Source organism: Barbus barbus, assembly GCF_936440315.1.
Source record: "Barbus barbus genome assembly, chromosome: 36".
NCBI classification, from domain to species: domain Eukaryota; kingdom Metazoa; phylum Chordata; class Actinopteri; order Cypriniformes; family Cyprinidae; genus Barbus; species Barbus barbus.
This window is the reverse complement of record NC_136714.1, coordinates 12,684,918-12,704,482: the sequence shown is the minus strand read 5'-3', so window position 1 is coordinate 12,704,482 and position 19,565 is coordinate 12,684,918. Positions and strand designations below refer to the sequence as shown.

Below are 19,565 nucleotides of genomic sequence, written 5' to 3'. Positions count from 1 at the left end.
GAATTAAGTATTATGTCTTTATCTATCAGGAAGCAGTGTACTCGCTATCTCTGTCAGGTAACTAGCACTAACAGGTGTGTGATACCGATTCAGCAAAATGTCAGGGAGACAAAGGTGCTTCAACAAGTATTTAGTAAGGTTTACCTGTATTCAGTGAAGTGGAATGGGCGATATACCTCAAAAGCCTTTTTATAGATAAGAGCAACCGTGTTTCATTCATACGACGAGGTGGCCGAGTGGTTAAGGCGATGGACTGCTAATCCATTGTGCTCTGCACGCGTGGGTTCGAATCCCATCCTCGTCGAAAAGCATGTTTTTCATTTGACATTTCAGTTAGCTTACACTGCTAACGCTAGTTATTGTTTTTCATTTGACATCTCAGTTAGCTTACACTGCTAACGCTAGTTATTGTAATTTCTAAAGTTTTCGAAGATCTAAGATGGATCAGCTTCCCACAGACCACATGTAGACAGAAATGCGTTATGTAACTGTTAAAAAAAAGTTTTGAATACATTCAGACAAATATTTCGGCTGATCGTGTCGGTCATTATATGACTTCAACAGTCCTAACGCGGTAAACAAACTGACCATTTCACGCTTTTGTTGCTCCACTCACATTTACAATATTTCAAAAAGCGAAAAACAATATTTTGGTGAATTAGCCACAGAGGAGAAAACTACAATGACGTAGTGCAAGTTCGGCTTTTATTAAAATCACGTTAATTTGTAGAAGACATAAAAAAAGTAAAATATCAGACCGTGACAACTACTGGTGGGACTGTGTCAGTACAACACGGAGCGGCCGAGCCAGCTGTCATTCTCCTCAGCTATCAAAGCAGGCGTGAATTTGATCTGGAAAAAGTGTTGATCAAATTTTATTGGTGAGATTTATTTGAATATTACTAGTATTTGTTAAACACTTTAGTGGGATACAGTTAAAACCATAAAATGCGTGCTGAAACAAATGGTGGTTGTGATATATTATCATGGAATAATGACAATGAAAAATCCTGTTCAATTTTCTATTTCACTGAAGCCGAAAGTGTTTTGTGCCTGAACTGTTTCTGTAGGCTCATTACTATTACTGATCTATATTTCAGTTTTTTCTTTTTCTCTTATCATAAACTGCCTTAATGTTTAAAATACTAAAATAAAAATAACATGGGCATCTCCAATATTACTGAGTATCTGATCCAAATGCCACAATGTTATTGTTTCCATTAGTCAAACAACTTTTCCTGAATTAAATGAAGTGATAGTGACTGTTAGTTAAACTGATGCACTTAGACCTGTTTCATCTCTAATGTGTAAAAGTCTTTTTAAGCAAAACAGCCTAAAGTCTCTAGACAAACAGTTGTAGTTACATACCTCAATGTTGGGGGTGCTGTGACAGAAACTGCGCGAGTGGAACAAATAAATTTAAGATGTTGATATTATATATATATTTTTTATTATTATTTCTACTCATACACTGTTAAAAAAAAAAAAAGTTGAGCGAATTTGAAAGCAACCAGCTTTTTGCAGATTTTTTTAGCACTCTCGACTTATTTTTGTAGGAGATTTTTTTTTTTTTTTTTTTACAGTGTAGGCTTCAGAAAAATTATCATTCATTGTTTTATGAAAAAGGGATGCATGCTAAATTCTGTTTGCTATGTCCCACTTTCCACATAATGTTTCTTCTACACAGTTTGGGGGTTACTGCTCCACTTCCATTGAAGAATAATTGATGTTCTCTCCATTGTCTGAAAAAAATGTCTGAATGTTGAATTGTGCTCCTAGTGACTATTTTGCCCTTATATCCCACAGAATACCAAAGTGACATCAGTGTGATCACACCAAAACAGCTTGTCCAGGGTCATTGCTGAATCTTTTTTTTTTTTTTTTTAAGTCATGTTTACTCAAGCTCGAGAATTAGCTGTGCTTGATTTTTCAGGCTTGGAGGTGGTGGTCCAGCGGTAACAGTCTGTGATGCTTTTGCTCCGTGGCTCTACAGCACAACTTGTGCAATAAACAATGCCTAACGCTAACATGACCACAATAAAAATACATAGTGGTACCAGCAGTGCCACAAGCAGCCAGCTTTTGTCATGTTTCTTCCTGTCACCTGGATGCTGTTCTGTTCCTGATGCCAATGCATCTTCAGGTATTTGCAATGTTGGAGGAGTGAGCATGACAAAATCCCATTTTCTCACAGATGTCGAAGTCTCTGAGGGTCCTTTGTTTCCTGAAGTCCTTACATCTGCTGTATCACCAGCTGCTATTGATATTTCCTCCTCATGTGCATACTCTTGATGAGAATCGGCTGAAGTTGTAGTATCCATCAAAAAGTTTGATGAAGGTGAATTTGAAGATGTATGCGCAATTAAATCAGGTTCCTGTGTGGTCACATCTCCCTCCTGTGTCTTCTCCGTAAACCAGCTCTGGTAAGTCGGATGCCACTTTATGCTTGGGGAATCTGTTAGCGATTCCAGAAGGTTGGCATCTGTCATCAGTTCAGGCAAGCCGAGATAATTCGGTGTTGCATCAGCTGATTCAGCCATCAAGTCTTCATCCACTTGGACTGACTGACAGTAGTAGTTGTCCCCTTGCAACATATAACCCTCCTCACATTGACACTCAAATCCACCTACGTAATTTTTGCACACCTGCCCGCAAATGTCTGGAGTTTTACACTCATCGATATCTTCGCATTGCTCTGGATCTTCTTCGAGTGGAGAGAATCCCTTGTGACAGTGGCACGTGTAGGAACCAGGCAAGTTCTTACAGATATGAACACACTTTCCTTCCATGCATTCATCCACATCCACACATTCTCCAAACTCAGATGGAAGGTAGCCCTCGTTGCATCTACACTCAAATGTACCAGGTGCATTGACGCATTCCTGCGGGCATGGTTTCTGCAAGCACTCATCTATATCAAGACAACTCTGACCATCACCAGACAGGAGGTACCCCTCAGGGCACTTGCAGCGATGTCCCTGCGGAGTGGACTCACACTCAAACTCGCAGTTGGCGCTATGGCAGGGATCCGAGAGCTGGCAGGTCTTTCCATCTTCCGCCAGAACATAATTCTCAGAGCACTCACAGTAGTAATAAGTATATGAGTTGACACAGTAGTGCTCACAGCCACCATTGTCCTTTTCGCACCAGTCCATCAGAGAGTCAGTGCAGAGCGGTGCATCCTTCGACCAGCCAACACTTCCATCCTCTCTCAGCATACACAGTACTGACTGGTCTTCCTTGTCACCATTGGGGCAAGGGAGAGTTGCCACTGAGCCAAAAGGGATGTGAGTAAGAATAGTACTTGCCAGTTCAAACGGGGTGGTGTAGAGTGCAGGACCCCCTCCTTCTTTTTGAAGAGCTGGGCACATCCCTTGGTAGGTGTAGCGACAGAGGAAACCTTCCACGGCCACTGCACAAGATCCATCGAGCCATTTGAAGTTGTTCTTGTCGTTGCCACTTTTGTCAGCCTTGTTGTAAGTAATGACCACACAACGATGAGCAGCACAAGCATTGGCTAAGTCATCACGTTGCCAGTTTGTATACTGTGTTTCCTGATCCCCAGTGATCCAGGTAAAGCCCCTCAAAGGGCGTGTGGCCGAGCACTGCCGAGGTTGTCGCTGAAGGCCAATCCACAACCTGATTCTGGGCCGGGAGCCACGTCTGACCCCTGACGATAGGAGGTCATGGATCATGGAAGCTTCTTCTGGTCCTTTAATGGTAGCCAGGTTCCCCCCTTTATCCTTGCAGCTCCTCCAGGACTCCCTGAAGGTCTTGCGCTGGAGATGAATAGAATAGCATCCCTCAGCTTTGCACACGCCGTCCTGCTCCTGCAAGCTTTGTCCCATGACTCCCTTAGACCAATACAAATACAGAAGACCAAAGAAAAGACAGGGATATGCAGCACAGCTTTTTCTAACAGTCCTGTTTCCCATAATTGCTTTTTTGTTTTCTACAGCAGAGGTATTTCTTATTATGTCTTGCCTGCAGTTTTTTCTGACCTAATTAGATGTTAAAATTTACCTATGAGCTCTTTCAAACCTCTGGTCTCTCTGCTCAAAGAGATGACTTGTGTCTGCAGCAGAGAGACAGAGAAGGAGGGTACAGACGTTTGTTATTGGAAGAGGGGGCGGGTAATGAGTGTGCTGAGTGGTGGGGGGAGATTCGACCTGTGGTTTTCCCTTGTGCCGTATGGTTTTCATAAGTCTGTTTAAGGAAATAGTTTGTGACCCTGCCAACAAGTCCTCCCCCAACACCCCCATCCTCTACTCACTCGTCCAATCACTATCACAAATACATCCAACCTGAAAACTTCATCTTGGGTCATCCTGATCAGATTTCACATTTTTCCATTCTTGTATGGTTCATTTTTCCACAGCTGCTCAGACTGTTCCTTGACTTTAAATTAATTTAACATAACTTTTTATATGAAATTTATTTGAAGTGATGCAATGGCTTAAAAAAATATTGAGCTTAATTTTGTATAGCCTACTCTGTCTCATCACTTTATTGATATTGAAATTCCTACAACGGTAAGCAACTAAACATTTGAGAATATGAAAGTTTTATTATATGTCATCTATGACGGACATGTGTAAAAATGTGAGGGAAAAAAAACCCCAATGGAAACTCTAAGAGGCTATACGTCATTTTTTGTCTTGATCAATACTTAACAGAATAATTTTCTAGCAATCTTTACCATTTGAGTCAAACACTCTATAACCATGCAATATAAATAGTGCTTTGAAATGGTTTTTGTTACCTTCAGAACAAGAGAATGCAACTTTTAAAGTTGGGATCACAAGCAAATTAAGTCATAATCACGACAAAACATGACAGAAAAAAGAATAGTGCATGGGCTCTTAAAGGGATAGTTCACCCAAAAATGAAAATTCTGTCATTAATTACTCACCCTCATGTCTTTCCAAATCTTCAGAACACAAATTAAGATTTTTTTTGATGAAATCCGAGAACATTCTGACCCTGCATAGACACCAACAGAACTACCACGTTCAAGGCTAAGAGGGAGTAAAGACATCATTAAAATAGTCCATGTGACATCAGTGGATTTCATCAAAAAATATCTTAATTTGTGTTCCGAAGTAATTCATGACAGAATTTTCATTTCTGGGTGAACTATCCCTTTAAAACTTCTAGATAGAAGAAAAGCATAATATAGTAAAAGCAGAAATGCAAGCTGAACTCTGACTGCTGTTGGACTGATTCAAGATTTAAAGGTGATGTTTATAAAAAAGGTGAGAATATGTAGAGGTTTCCTCACAGTGGTCAGAGCCTTCTTCTCAATTGCATGGAGCCACTTAACCACAAAGGGTCAAGGCTTTCCCCTTTAATACAGGAGAGAAGTATTTGTCCAAGACCACAACCTTATATTCTCAAATTCAAACTCAGACCCTCATAAATTTTAGAGATCCGGTTGTCAATACATTCTTTATTTTTGAGACATTGATCCACATTGAGCTCATGAAGGTATTGTTATCTCTAATCCTCACCAGCAGAAGTCAGCAGATCAGCAGTCTTACTTAAGCAAAGCCTGCTGTTCATTACTTAAGAACATAGAATAACCCACTCACTCTTTGTCTCTACAAACTCTCTTACATTTATTTCTCTAAATCAAATAATAAACCTTTCTGAAATCCATCCCATAAATTGCACTTACCTATTCCAATTTAAACAAGTGTATCCTGGTGTGAACTTTCTAACTCGAACATACTTGACCAAAGTAAAATTCCCAAGTACCTCTTATTTTAGGAATAAAATAACAGAATAATCTCATAAATATTCACACAGAAGAGACAAACGAAGGACCACAGATGAATTCTGCAAAAACATGGATAAATTCTTTCTTTGGAAAAAAAAAACAAATCCATCAGAAAAAGGTAAATTTAGATTTGTTTACATAACCCTCCAGACACACTAATCTACATGGGACTTTTTTCTCCTCAATTTTCCAGATGTTGAAACACTCTCTATTCTGAGGACACGTCTGCCTGCTATTCCGCATTAAAAGCTGAGATTTGCATCTTTGCTTGTGCAAGATAAGGCTTCCTGAATAGAGATCAGAAAGACTGGATGCTAAAAGCAACACAACTTTTCTTGTGTTTCATAGCATGGAACTTTTCCGTGTCAAGCGCACAGAAACAGTATCAACTGAACAATTTTTTTCCACCACTTTGGGGAATGACTGTCAGTAAAACAGACTGATTTTATTGCCAGTTTCACTTCATTTCAGCATTCAAATCTGTACAGCTTGAAGTTCACACAGAAGTGCACTCAGTCAATTGAGAACCTTTTTGTACTTATGGGTTTGTTTGTAGAATATGATAGTAATCTTCGATATGCACCGTTACAAGCTTGGTACAAAATGATATAACAGCCACAGTAGTTCAGCTGCCTATTCATTTCATTGTGTGCACAGCTTTCAGCCAGCCGTGTTATGCTGGTCACTTATATTAGATTGACCCTCTCCCCTGACCAGTATTTCAAGACAAATAAATAATGGTCATGAGTGTTACAAAGGGTCAGTTCCTGACCTGGGTCTGCAGACTGGAGATTTTATCCTGAGGATACAACCTCAGAAGAAGCTATTTTTGCAAGTTTTTCTCTCTTGATCTTAATTAACATTATGCCGTTTATCGATTTAAGCCTCTTGGGGAAATGTTTCAAACACAACTAAAATTAACCAAGTGGTTCTTTCATTTGTTTAGTGATAGCCTATATTTCTCTTGAAAAAAATGATCTAAAAAAAAGTTAATATTTTTTAGCTTTAGATTTTTTCTGATGAATAGCGAAGATTAAAAAACTAAACTTAATGAACATTTTTTTAGTTAGGCCTGCAATAGCCTGTTCTTTTCTGTAATTTCTGTGTTGTGTTGCAAAAGTAAATGAATAAATAATAATTGATAGTGCTTAGCAAAAGCAATATGAAAGGAATAGTTAGTTGACCTAAAATAAAAATCCTGTCATTGTACTCACTCTCATGTCTGACGTTTTTGTTTCCGTGAAACACAAGCATGAGAGGACAGCTTGTAGCTGCAAAGCTCCAAAAAGCTAATAAAATACCCCAAGGGTAGTCCATTTGATTTGTGTGCATTATTTCAAGTCTTCTAAACAGACAAACACTCAAGTCATATAGTAACTCAAAATCTTGTTACTTCTGAATGTGGCGCGCAATCGCAAATGTTTACATCCTGTGAGCGCCACACACATAAGAGAACGAAAACTGCACTTATTCTCACATCTATATTTGAATGTTGAAAGTAAACCAGATTTGACAGCCATCCACCATTTCAAAACGACTGCATTTACCAGATATCAGGATATGAGTAATTCTGGTTTGTATATTTTTACTGACCTTATTAAAGTTCCAGACAGAGAGGCCGTCAATGCAGAAAAAATCTTTTTGAAGCGAAATTGTTAGGTATCATCTCATTGTCCGATGTCCGATTCTAAAGCAAATGACTCTTGCAGACTGGCATTTTTTTAAAGGTGGGGTATGTAATTTTTCAAAAAACGCTTTAGAAAATTGAGTTGGGGCCGAGTACCAAAACAAACCTGTAGCCAATCAGCAGTAAGGGGCATGTCTACTCATGATGTGGAGGAGAGAGCATTTAGTGAACAGCCGAGCAACAGAAAGTTAGAGATGGCGGATAAAAAACAAGAGAGGAAAACGTCTGCGGAACGATAAGACAAGAAGTAGGACCCGTGTAAATATCGGATCAGCTTTCCAGCATTGGAGAGAACTCAAGGAGCGTAAGGCCTGCGATCTGACGCCGAGGTTGCTTTGTTTCTTCTCGATAGGTTAGTAACACCGGAAGCGGTGCACCGCAACAGCTAAAGTCTGCCAATGGATGCAATAAAGCGACCGTTGAAAATCATTTGAAATTTGTGTCAGCACGTGATAAATAGAACGCGGCAGCAGATTTCTGTTGGGATTTGTCGCGCCACGCAGCATCCAGTGTAGACAGCATCACTGATTATAATGGCTTCTATAGTATTTTGTAATAACATTGTTTTTTTGCTTTGTTTCACAGAACTAATCGTTGCCTGGGTTGCGTAGGCTACGTTTGTGTGGGGAGGAGCTATCAAAATAGGGGCGAGACCCTTTTGTGGTAGGGGCGTGTTTGTTTTGGTGATTTCAAATATCCACATTGGCTTCCAGAATCAGCTTACCCCACCTTTAATGAGTGAGAAAGAAAGAGTCACGAAACAGACTGGTGAGCTAGCGTTTTGATTAAGTCTCACTATGTTAGTGAATCGATAAGAGTGCTTACCGAGTTTACAACTGACTCACTGAATACAGCCTTTGTGAGACTTACATCAGTCATTTTAAAATGTCAAAAAGAACAGAATTCTTAGAAAATAAATATGACACTTAAAGCCTACAATCAATAAGCCTTCCATAAACATTTAGTTTATACATAGCTTTATCTTTATAATTAATGATGCAATGCAAAAGTATCTAGTGTGCAAGTTGTAACTTTGCACCACTTTACATCAAAATTAGGCAAAAATAAGTTGTAGGATAACTTATGCACAGCTGATGCAACCAGCCCCTGTATTGTAATGGTTTTGTCTAAAAATGTTTCCACTCAGTCGACATAATAATTAAAAGCACAACTCTACAACCCACTGTCAAGCTTCAAATTCTGTATGACTAACAAAGGATGTTGTTTGTATGTTTGCCCCCAGCTGAGCATGAAGGACCCTGCCGATGTATGCACGTAAGTGATGGACCCTAGGGGAATATCCTGATGAGGAATGCTGGGAAACGGTGTTTACTCATTCTGGAAGGGGAGTTGCTTTTAACATCCTGTCTCCCATTTTCTTAACACCCTACTCTGAGAGATCAGAAAGCCACTAGAGGTGTCTGCACTAATGATTTAGCAGGACTTTCTTCTCAACTCTATAACCCTGGATGACCTTTGACCTGTTCATGCCCCTGACCTCTTGCATGTTTAATTTCCAACAGCTCACACAAACAGGAAAATATTGCTACAGTGACTCTTGGGTGGTTTGGGATGTGCTCTTTCTGTATTTTTATCGATTCAAATGGGCTGTTTGGACTGTTTTAAAGGGCTTGCAAGAATATACAACGCATGTCGGTTGGTGGAAAAGAGGTTTGGAAAAACTGGAAGCTTATGGGTTCTTATGTAATTCTTTTCTAATTCAGTGCACAGGCCGAGCCTATATTTCATTCTGTCATCAGCTGCTTATTCCAAGTCACAGCTTGTAGCCAACATCGAACCGCTACATACACTTTTCCTTTATTGGTTCGAAATGAATCATGGTTACTTCTTTGATAAAATGTCAATAAAACACACATATGCAACCTACTGTTGAGAATAAACCAATAAATCTACTTTTTTTTCATTACTTTATCCATGATGAGCTACTAATGTTTTCCTACTGCATCAGGTTTTTAAAGAGCAAACTAGCTTTTACATTTGTTTTCTTCTCCCATCCTCTTTTTTCAGTTTTCATTCTGTAGACTTAAGAGCTTCAACAAAAACTAGCAAAAATTTACCCTGGCATCCTCTATCCCTTTCTGGTTTTCCAATTGTAGTTTGTGACTGTAGGAGGCTTTGATCTATAAAACCATCTCACTCTAGTCCTCAAGCCAGGTATGAAAGTCTGCAATGACTTCTCCTAGTTTCTTTATTACCTTTGCTCCTCTTCTAACTGATGTGCATAGCATATGCTGCCTCTGATCTAGATAGCATCTGCTCATTCTCTCTGTAGATTTGCTTACTTAGATTGAGAAACCTTCACATTCCTCTGAGCTTTTCTTCCCTGCTGAGGTTGAGGTCTTTGTTGAGGAGTCTTCAGCAGGGATGCTTCATGAAAAGAATCAAATCGCAGACATCGCACTGAATATCACTGTGGCCCAGACAGCCCAAAAATAGTTTGTAAAGGCCAGGATATAAAGAAAAACTCAAGTGTTTGGTGTCTGCTGGTAGTCTATGATCTTAAAGTCCTTAAAGTATCTCACAGGTCCCCTCAGGATAAGAGCGCTTGGCAGGCTTAGTGTCTGGTTGCTAACAGAAGTATCACTATGTTAAAATCGCATGTTACTCCTGCTGCGAGAGTTTAAGCAGACTCCTTTTGGAATTCTCTCGTGGTTGAAAAATTCTTGATTCACTTTCATCAAACAGTCCCTTAGTATTTAGTAGGAGCTTTTAACTAATCCCATGTTATTTTTTCCCCTTACATCTATTATGCAATAACATATATACAATATGTCTACACATATTTGGACCATGCAGGGAGAGGAGTAAAGGACATTAAGTGAGGTGTAAGGGTTAATGAGAACAATCTGGAAACCCTTGATGCTACTGTGAATAGTCTAGAGCACGGTTTCCCTAACGCTTTACATCAGGCGGATGCTTTTAAACTGCATTCCCATATTATTAGTTCATGCATTCCCTGCCAATTAAATCTATGACCTTGATGTTGTTAGCGGCACACTTTACTGTTTAAGGTGCAGGAACACTTTTCATGCTAGGAACTACACAGAGAGGTATAATAAATCTCAGGACCCACCATAAATGTTTTAGAATGATTTTTGAAGAAAAAATAATAAGCCTGCTAACTTGCCTACATTTCATCACATTTCCATAATGCACACGGAAAGCTATTCAAATGAGGGCATGAACAAAGACATGACAAAAAAAAAAGAACGAATATTTTTGCTTTCTTGGTGGCACAGCAAGTCTGTGCAGTCATATTAATGTAGCTAAGCATTGACCTTGCAGTTCAATAAGTAAATCATGTGTTTATTCAGAAGCCACTCTGATGGATCCGGTGAGTTCACTCAGTAAAGCATTCGTTAGAAGGTTAGATCACCTGAAAATGAAAATTACCCCATGATTTACTCACCCTCAAGCCATCCTAGGTGTATATGTAAATGATTTTGATTTAAGCCAAGAGGTGACTGGTTTTCCTTTGCTCCTGCAAACAAAACTTGGACTAGCATATTCTCACCAGAGCTTACACTACACCAGGGATAGACAATGTCAGTCATGGGCTGCATCCGAAAACTAAAAAATGCTGCCTTTGGAGCCAGCATTCCAAGGCAGGAAGACATAAGGCACGTCTGAATCCAAAGTTAGCTTCACTTCCTGTCTCATGAAATACCTTCATCTGATCGATTTTTGAAGGCAGCATAGATGTATCCTTCGCTACCTTTGATATCCCACAATCCTGTGCGTTCCATTCCGTGACCGTTGAGAAAAAAATAAAACATATTCCGTTTGGTGGTTAGATTGTGTGTAAATGTATATTAAGATGAACTTTTTGCACTTTTAATGTTATTTCTAGCGAGAAATTAGTATTATAGAAATTAAATATTTGTTTAGTTTTCACCAGAACTCGTTCTATTTTGTTGTAGATCATTAAACTGTTACGCTGCCTCAGAAGCCTGTCCGAAATCAGTTTCGTGAGGTGCCTTCGTGCAAAAACACTGCCTACAAAGTCATTGCCTCATAAGGCAGCGAGGCTACAAGTCAGCTGCCTAAGTTTTCGGATGCAGCCAAGGAGTGCTGATGTCCTGCAGAGTGTAGCTACAATCCTAATCAAACACACCTGAATGAGCTAATCAAAGTCTTCAGAATCACTAGGGCTACAGGCAGGTGAGGGGATTTTTTTCAGGGTTAGAAGAACTATACTCTGCAGGACATCAGCACTCCATGACCAACGTTGCCTATCCCTACAGGCACCAATGTCTTGGATGCGACAGTTAGCGGAAGCTGGACATAATGGTTTATAAAGTTTTAAATATAGATATTTTTCTTACGCAAACGCATCGATTTGCTTCAGAAGGCCTTTATTAACCCCCCAGAGCCATGTGGAGTACTTTAAATGATGAAGCACTTTTTTGGGCTTCAAAATCTCGACAGCCCCCCCAATTACCGCTATTATAAAGCTTGGAAGAGCCAGGACTTTTTTAATACAACTCCAATTATATTCGTACTCCAATACACCTGGCTTGAGGATGAGTAAATCATGGGGTCATTTTCATTTTTGGGTCGATCCTTTTAAACCAGTAACCCCTTTGTTTCCCAAATCCTTTTGAATGATTCAATAAAATAGGCACCAAGATGGCACCAAGTGACCAAGATGGCGGCGCGAACACATCGCGAGGCTCAGCGTCTCTCCAGTTTTTGCAATTTTGCAGTATTTTTCCTGCTCATCTCGGGTCTGTTCTCACTGAACAGCTTTGCCTTAACATCATACACCCGACAGGAGCTTTTGGATATCGGTCTGCACTTTTCCAACAGTTTTATAACCAATCATCGACTCATCCCGGAGATCTCCAGAACACCCGAGGCAACGCACTCTGCTCGGCCGGGCGGAAGTGCTCACAGGCGGCGCCGAGATCGTAAACAAAGGCGGGGGAAGCGCGGAGGACTAAGAGCTAAGCTAAAGCTAACACCGCACCGGCTCTCTTTACCCAGCATTTTCCTCGCTAATGTGCGGTCATTGGTGAACAAAATGGATGAAATACGACTTCGCATCACCCATAGTAAGAAACTTTTGGACTGCAATGTCATGGTTTTCACTGAAACATGGCTACATAGCGACATACCCAATAATGCTATTGATCTAACCGGACGCTACACGCTCCGAGCAGATAGAACGGCAGATGACTCCGGCAAGACCAGAGGTGGAGGATTGTGCATTTATGTGAACAAAGCTTGGTGTACGAACTCTGACATTGTTGGAAAACACTGCTCACCTAACCTAGAGTTTCTCATGGTCAAGTGTAGACCTTTCTATCTGCCGCGGGAGTTCACTTCCACCATCATAACTGCAGCCTATATTCCCCCGGATGCTAATGCCAAGCTTGCTATGAACGAACTGCATGCGGCCATTAGTAAACAACAGACTGTACACCCGGAAGCTGCATTTATTGTTGCGGGTGATTTTAATCACTCCAACTTAAAGACAGTGCTCCCCAAATTCCATCAGCATGTCTCCTGCCACACTAGAGGAGAAAAAACTTTGGATCATGTTTACACAAACATCGCAGGAGCTTACATCGCGACACCCCTCCCCCACCTGGGACAGTCTGATCACCTTTCTTTGTTTCTCACCCCCAAGTATTCACCCCTCATCAACCGTGTGAAGCCATCAGTGAAGACCATCAAAGTGTGGCCAATGGGAGCAGAGTCTGTACTTCAGGACAAATTTCAACAAACGGACTGGAGTATGTTTGCTTCCCAGGCTGCCAGTGGCTCTCACACGGACATTGACATCTATACCACCTCTGTACTGGATTACATCAATACCTCCATTGACAGTGTTACAACAGAGAAACAGATCACAACGTACCCTAATCAGAAGCCATGGATGAACAAGGAAGTGCGGCTCCTGCTGAAAGCCCGCAACACTGCTTTCAGATCAGATGACGCTCAGGCCTACAGCATATCCAGGGCTAACCTGAAGAGGGGCATCAAGAAGGCCAAGCACTGCTACAAGCTAAAGGTAGAGGAGCATTTTTCCAACTCTGACCCCCGGCGCATGTGGCAGGGCATCCAGGTCATCAGTGACTACAAGCCATGCAACTCCACTCCAACGGTCACAGACGTCTCCTTCCTTGATGAGCTAAATGACTTTTATGCTCGCTTTGAGAATAACAACAAGGAGACAGCCACCAAGATCACACTCTCAGGAGACCATCAGACCCTCAAACTCACCTCCACAGATGTCTGCACAGCATTGAGCCGGATCAATGCATGCAAGGCCGCTGGCCCTGACGGCATTCCTGGACGTGTGCTCAGGATATGTGCAGAGCAGCTCGCAGAGGTCTTCACAGACATTTTCAACCTGTCCCTCACCCAAGCAACTGTGCCAACATGCCTTAAGGCCACATCCATTGTGCCAGTGCCGAAACACTCCTCCCCGACGTGCCTGAATGACTACCGCCCCGTAGCACTCACACCCATTGTAATGAAGTGCTTTGAGCGACTGGTCCTGGCACACCTCAAGAACTGCCTCCCACCCACACTGGACCCACACCAATTTGCCTACCGTAGCAATAGGAGCACTGAGGATGCAGTATGCACAGTACTGCACTCGGTACTCACACACCTGGATAATAACAACACTTATGCACGGATTTTGTTTGTTGATTTCAGCTCAGCATTCAACACCGTCATTCCCTCCAAGCTGATCACTAAACTTGGAGACTTGGGTGTTAACACCTCCCTCTGTAGCTGGATTATGGACTTTCTGACCAACAGACCTCAGCATGTTAGGTCAGGCCACACCTGCTCCACCACCATCACACTCAACACCGGCGTACCACAGGGCTGTGTGCTGAGCCCATTCCTCTACTCCCTCTACACCCATGACTGCAGGCCTGTGCATGGATCCAACTCCATCATCAAGTTTGCTGACGACACCACAGTGATTGGCCTCATCAGAGACAACGATGAGACTGCCTACAGGGAGGAGGTACAGCACCTGGCTGCATGGTGCGCTGACAATAACCTGCTCCTCAACACCAGCAAGACAAAGGAACTTATTGTGGACTTCAGGAAGAAGAAAAGTGGAACGCATGACCCCATCCACATTAACGGGATGGTTGTTGAACGTGTCTCCAGCTTCAAGTTCCTGGGAACCCACATCTCGGAGGACCTGACCTGGACCACCAACACATCCAGCCTAGTCAAGAAGGCTCACCAACGCCTCTTCTTCCTTAGGACACTGAAGAAGAACCACCTGTCTCCAATCATCCAGCGGAACTTCTACCGGTGTGCAATTGAAAGCATCCTGACCAACTGCATCACAGTCTGGTATGGGAACTGCACAGTTGCTGACCGCAAGGCACTGCAGAGGGTGGTGAAAACCGCCCAACGCATCACAGGGACACCACTTCCTGCCATTGAGGACGTCCAGAGAAAACGCTGTTTACGTCGAGCTCGCGGCATTCTTAAGGACTCCTCTCACCCTGACCATAGACTGTTTAAATTACTGCCCTCTGGGAGGCGCTTCAGGAGCCTCCGATCAAGGACAAGCAGACTCAGGAACAGCTGTTTCCCTACTAAACTCTGCCCAATGATACCCCCCTCACACACCACCACAAACTCTTCACCCCTCCCCATCATTAAAATCGGTTAAAAAACAAAAACAAAAAACATCCACACACTGAGTACTATGCACTGGAAATTTTTATTTCTATGCACTTTCAATGTTCATTGCACTAGTATTTATATATCTTAATGTATAGCTTATTCATATCCATTTGTAATTATATTCATAGTTTTTGCTCATAGTGTACATACATTTACTGTACAATCCATCTGTATAGTATGTTCATATCACCCATCTGTATATCATACTGATAGTATTTAAAAATTTGTAAATTATGTCCATAGTACTACTGCCTTATCTGTATATTCTGTACATATGTAACTATTGTAGACACTGTATATCCTGTACCTCTGCTTATTGCACTTCTGGTTAGATGCTAACTGCATTTCGTTGCCCTGTACCTTACATGTGCAATGACAATAAAGTTGAATCTAATCTAATCTAATCTAAAATAACCGATTTATAAGAGTCATTTGTTAGTGAATCGGATTACACAAGTCTCTCTGTATTTTTGCATGCTGCAGCACTCAACCAAAGTCACCTCTAAAAGCAAGACACATTTCTGGTGAATCATGTCAGAAAAATGTAAATACAAATTATGCCCAGCAACAAACTGAATTTGAGAACTTGCTTCTTTATATTTCTGAAATGGCATGAATGCATCATTCTCACACTCCGCCTGACCCACCAAAGTGGTGTACGTGCTATCCATTGATAATGAGCTTTACAAAAACAAGGTGTTGAGTTCATTCAGTATGTGCGTATGGATTTAATGGGTTCCATCGTTTGTTTATTGACTCAAAGCGGCATGGCTCTCAAGCGAGGCCGACCCTACAGGGCCTCTAAGCAGGAGGCAGAAGCTGCTCATCATTCATTAGACACCCTGAAACTATTAGTCAAATGTGGCAAACGAATTCAGTGGAATGTATTCCCAAGGACTTTTCACTTTGAGAAAAGGCGACTCAATTACTGTTAAAGTTTTTCCATCTCGCTGAGCTAGCCTGTTTCCTTTCAGATTTTTTTTGCAAGGGCTCAGACCTTCTAAGCTGTTTCCATCTCAATCTTGAATTACTCCCCAGCCTTTCAAAAGAACAATGGTGTAGTCACATGTCCTCAGGATACAATGCACAGACTCCTTTGTTGTTTTATTTAGCCCGTTTAATGCTGTGGAGCAGATGGTTTGAAGACCAAGCCACATCTTAGAGAACATTTAATATGTTCCAGTTATCCATGTTTCAAAACATCAAGAAAAATGACAGGGTAACGTCTAGCAACATTTTTCTTGCAAAACAATTATCTTTAAATGTATGGTCTGCGTTAAACCTACGTGGAATGTTGCGGGTTTCATGGTATTCAAAGTAACACGATATGGAAAAGCAGGCAAGATGGCAAGCTCACAGGGTCTGCTTTTTAATTTACAACAGGACAATTTACTTTGGCTCATTGATAGAACAAAACAACAAAATGCTGTCGAGGCAGAAAGGATCAAGATCTGTATAAATTTGTGTCAAAAATAGTTTTAACAATAACATCTGCTGCTCACAGAGAGGAAATCGTGGCCTTTCTGTGATTACACCAAAAACTCCCCTTTTTTGTCTTTGAAGAGGAAAATTGTTTCCTTGTTAAATTACAGTCAATTACCACAGGTCCACTTGTTTGTTTTCTTGTACACAGGAGGAATAGGAAGTCGAGGAACTATGTGGTGCATTTACCATACAGCAAACTGTATAGCTGTGGAATCCTAAAATCCACTTTAAGTCAGTGCACAACTGTCAGTGCAAAGTGTATTTTACCTTTCCAAAATGAATGGTCAAATCCAATAATGGACATACCAGGTCTATCAATGTCTTTGTAACTCTTCACCTTGAATAATAAACACAACGGACAGATACAGACGAAGCCCAGCTGACACCTGCTTATGAAAGAGAAGGGGGCAAGAAGATTTTGAGACAAGCAAAGAGTTTGAGCTGTGTGAAATGGAAAATTAATGAAAAGATGATCAGATATTCCAGATTTCGCCAGCTAAATTGCTACAAAAGAGACCAATAAAGAGAAAAACAGTCTGGAATGGGAGAAAGAGTCATGATGTTAAAACTCTCATTATTTCCATGATCTTTGGCTGGCTAGCTGGAGGCAACCCACTGACCTCAACCAGACTCCAATATTCTTACAATCTAATTATTAAAACAATATGTTTTCCAATGCAAAGTTCTTAATATGCTTAACACGTCTGCCATTTTATATTGCATGCAATTGCACCGTGAGCTTCAGTTCAGAACAGTCAGTCGTTTTTCTTCCTCTGTGTTGGTGGATACTGATAGTTGCTTGTGGTTATTAGAAAAACAGAACATCTTCAATAGAAAAATGGCAAATAAATCACCCTTGCACAAAATAAAACAATTTTTGGTTTCAGAATACACCAACTTACACCATATTTCACCAGTACTGATGGTTTTGTCATTGACACTGCCGGCGGAAAACCATATATTCACATGAGGCCAATGAAATACATATGTGAATATATAACGGGAGAATGGTGAACACATTAACAATCGCCACAGGTTCCGGGAGCCAAAATATCCTGGGGATTCATCAAAGTTTCAGAAAACAATAGCTGCCCTCAGAATTGCATTAGGCCCCCAACCGCAAAAAGTCAGCCGGTGCTCCTGAGGGTGACAGTTATTTCATCATGGAAAATCCTTGAGTCAGAAGATCTGGATTTCTGGTGAAGCTTCTCTGGTGAATCACTTTAGAGCCTTATTTCATTTTTTGAATATATGAATATATGTTACAATATAAAGCATAAGCAAACTCTCTTAGCTACTGAATTCCTTCAGTCCTTCACACCTGAGGGTCAATATAGATGAAGCAAAGGGCAACCGTTCTGTTTGGAGAACGGTAATAAACCTCAGACATCTCTGTCAAAAATTGTCCCACTGCGCCTCTCTTGTTACGGCTCCCAGATACTCTGCTTTTGGGTTTCCACCAGGCCTCAGGAGGACCCTGGAATTAAAGTTTCCTGAAGCCTCAGTCTACCTCAGCCCAGCAGAACCATTCGGAACACTCCAAACACACCGAGGAGAAAAAATGCTTGAGTTTTTCATTGCTCTGCTGACACGTCCTCGAAGTTTCAGACAAAATCTGTGTTTGTTTTTTGTGGAAATCCTTTTGTTGAACATTGAATAGTGTGTTATGATTGACAATTAGTATTGGAAGACTGACAGCTGCTGATGCCCAACACATGGTTTGAAATCAAATACCCTCAAAGTCCAACATTCCACAGAAATGTGTATTTGGCAGGAGCGCTCGTGACTGAGAAGTTGCATGGCAAAAAACAGGAAATATGTTGCAGGAAATGTGTTGCACAATTCCTTTATCATTGCAGATCACTATCAAACAAGGGGAGATGGAGCCAAATAAAACTGCCTGTTAGCTGGAAGATGCACATTGCTAATTACTTCCCATAGGTAGAAACTCCAAGGTTATTTTGAAAGGCTAGTGCATAAATGAGGAGCATTCACAGGAGAGCACCAGGAGTTCCAGGTATTTTCAGCTCTTTGTATCTGTTTGTTTAGTTATCTACATGTCTCTACAGATATGTTCTCCATTACACTGGTCCTCATCATCATAACTGAACAATGAAAATAGAAACAGAGACAGCAAACCATATAAAGTGCACTCAAGACAACATTGCTGTTTTATCCATTATATTGGGCTGCATTCACATGACCAAAAATACAGTAAACAGCAATATTGTGAAATATTATTACAATTAAAATAACATGTCTATTTTAATTTGCTAATTGAAAAATCTGAAATAAATTGTTGCCTTGGTAACTAACTGACTTTAAGAAGACTGAATTAAAAATAAAGCTATAAAATAGAAAAAAATTTAAAAATAAAATCTAATTCAAAATATTAATATATGCTATAATAGTAAAAGAACAGCATTATAATGTTAATCATTATAATCTTTTGTAACATTATAATTGTAATATTTGATCAATTTATTGCATCTTTGCTGTATAAAAGTATTAATTTCTTTAACAAAAATTGTACTGACCCCAAACATTTGGCAGTACACATTACATGGTAATAAAATATAAACAATTACAACTGTATTTACACAACGATGCATATAGTATCACCATATAACCCATGGATGATGGTTAAAATTTCAATAACTGAATGAAAGAGAAATATGAAGCATATTGAAAAAATAAAACATTCGAATGAACCACTGAGACAAACGGCAGATTGAACCACAAAAAGGCAAGGAAATGAAACATGACAGTCATTTACTCATCATCTAGGCTGATGAATGTGTGGGAAATGTTAAGTCTTTCTCATGAAAGCAACATGCTTCATTTACTGTCTTTCATGGTCTTTCCCCAGTCATATTTTTTTAAAGACTTTGAGGTACATTTCAATCCAGGCGCCGTGAAGATGTG

General features: G+C 40.6%; 1 protein-coding gene across 1 annotated transcript; it reads right to left on the bottom strand.

The window, feature by feature from the left end:
* Positions 1–1,123: 1,123 nt before the first annotated feature.
* On the bottom strand, positions 1,124–4,064 carry LOC306855682 (uncharacterized protein). The gene has a single exon (XM_079394487.1). The coding sequence runs from the start codon at positions 3,933–3,935 to the stop codon at positions 1,899–1,901; it is 2,037 nt and encodes a 678-aa protein (XP_079250613.1). The 5' UTR covers positions 3,936–4,064; the 3' UTR covers positions 1,124–1,898.
* Positions 4,065–19,565: the final 15,501 nt, after the last annotated feature.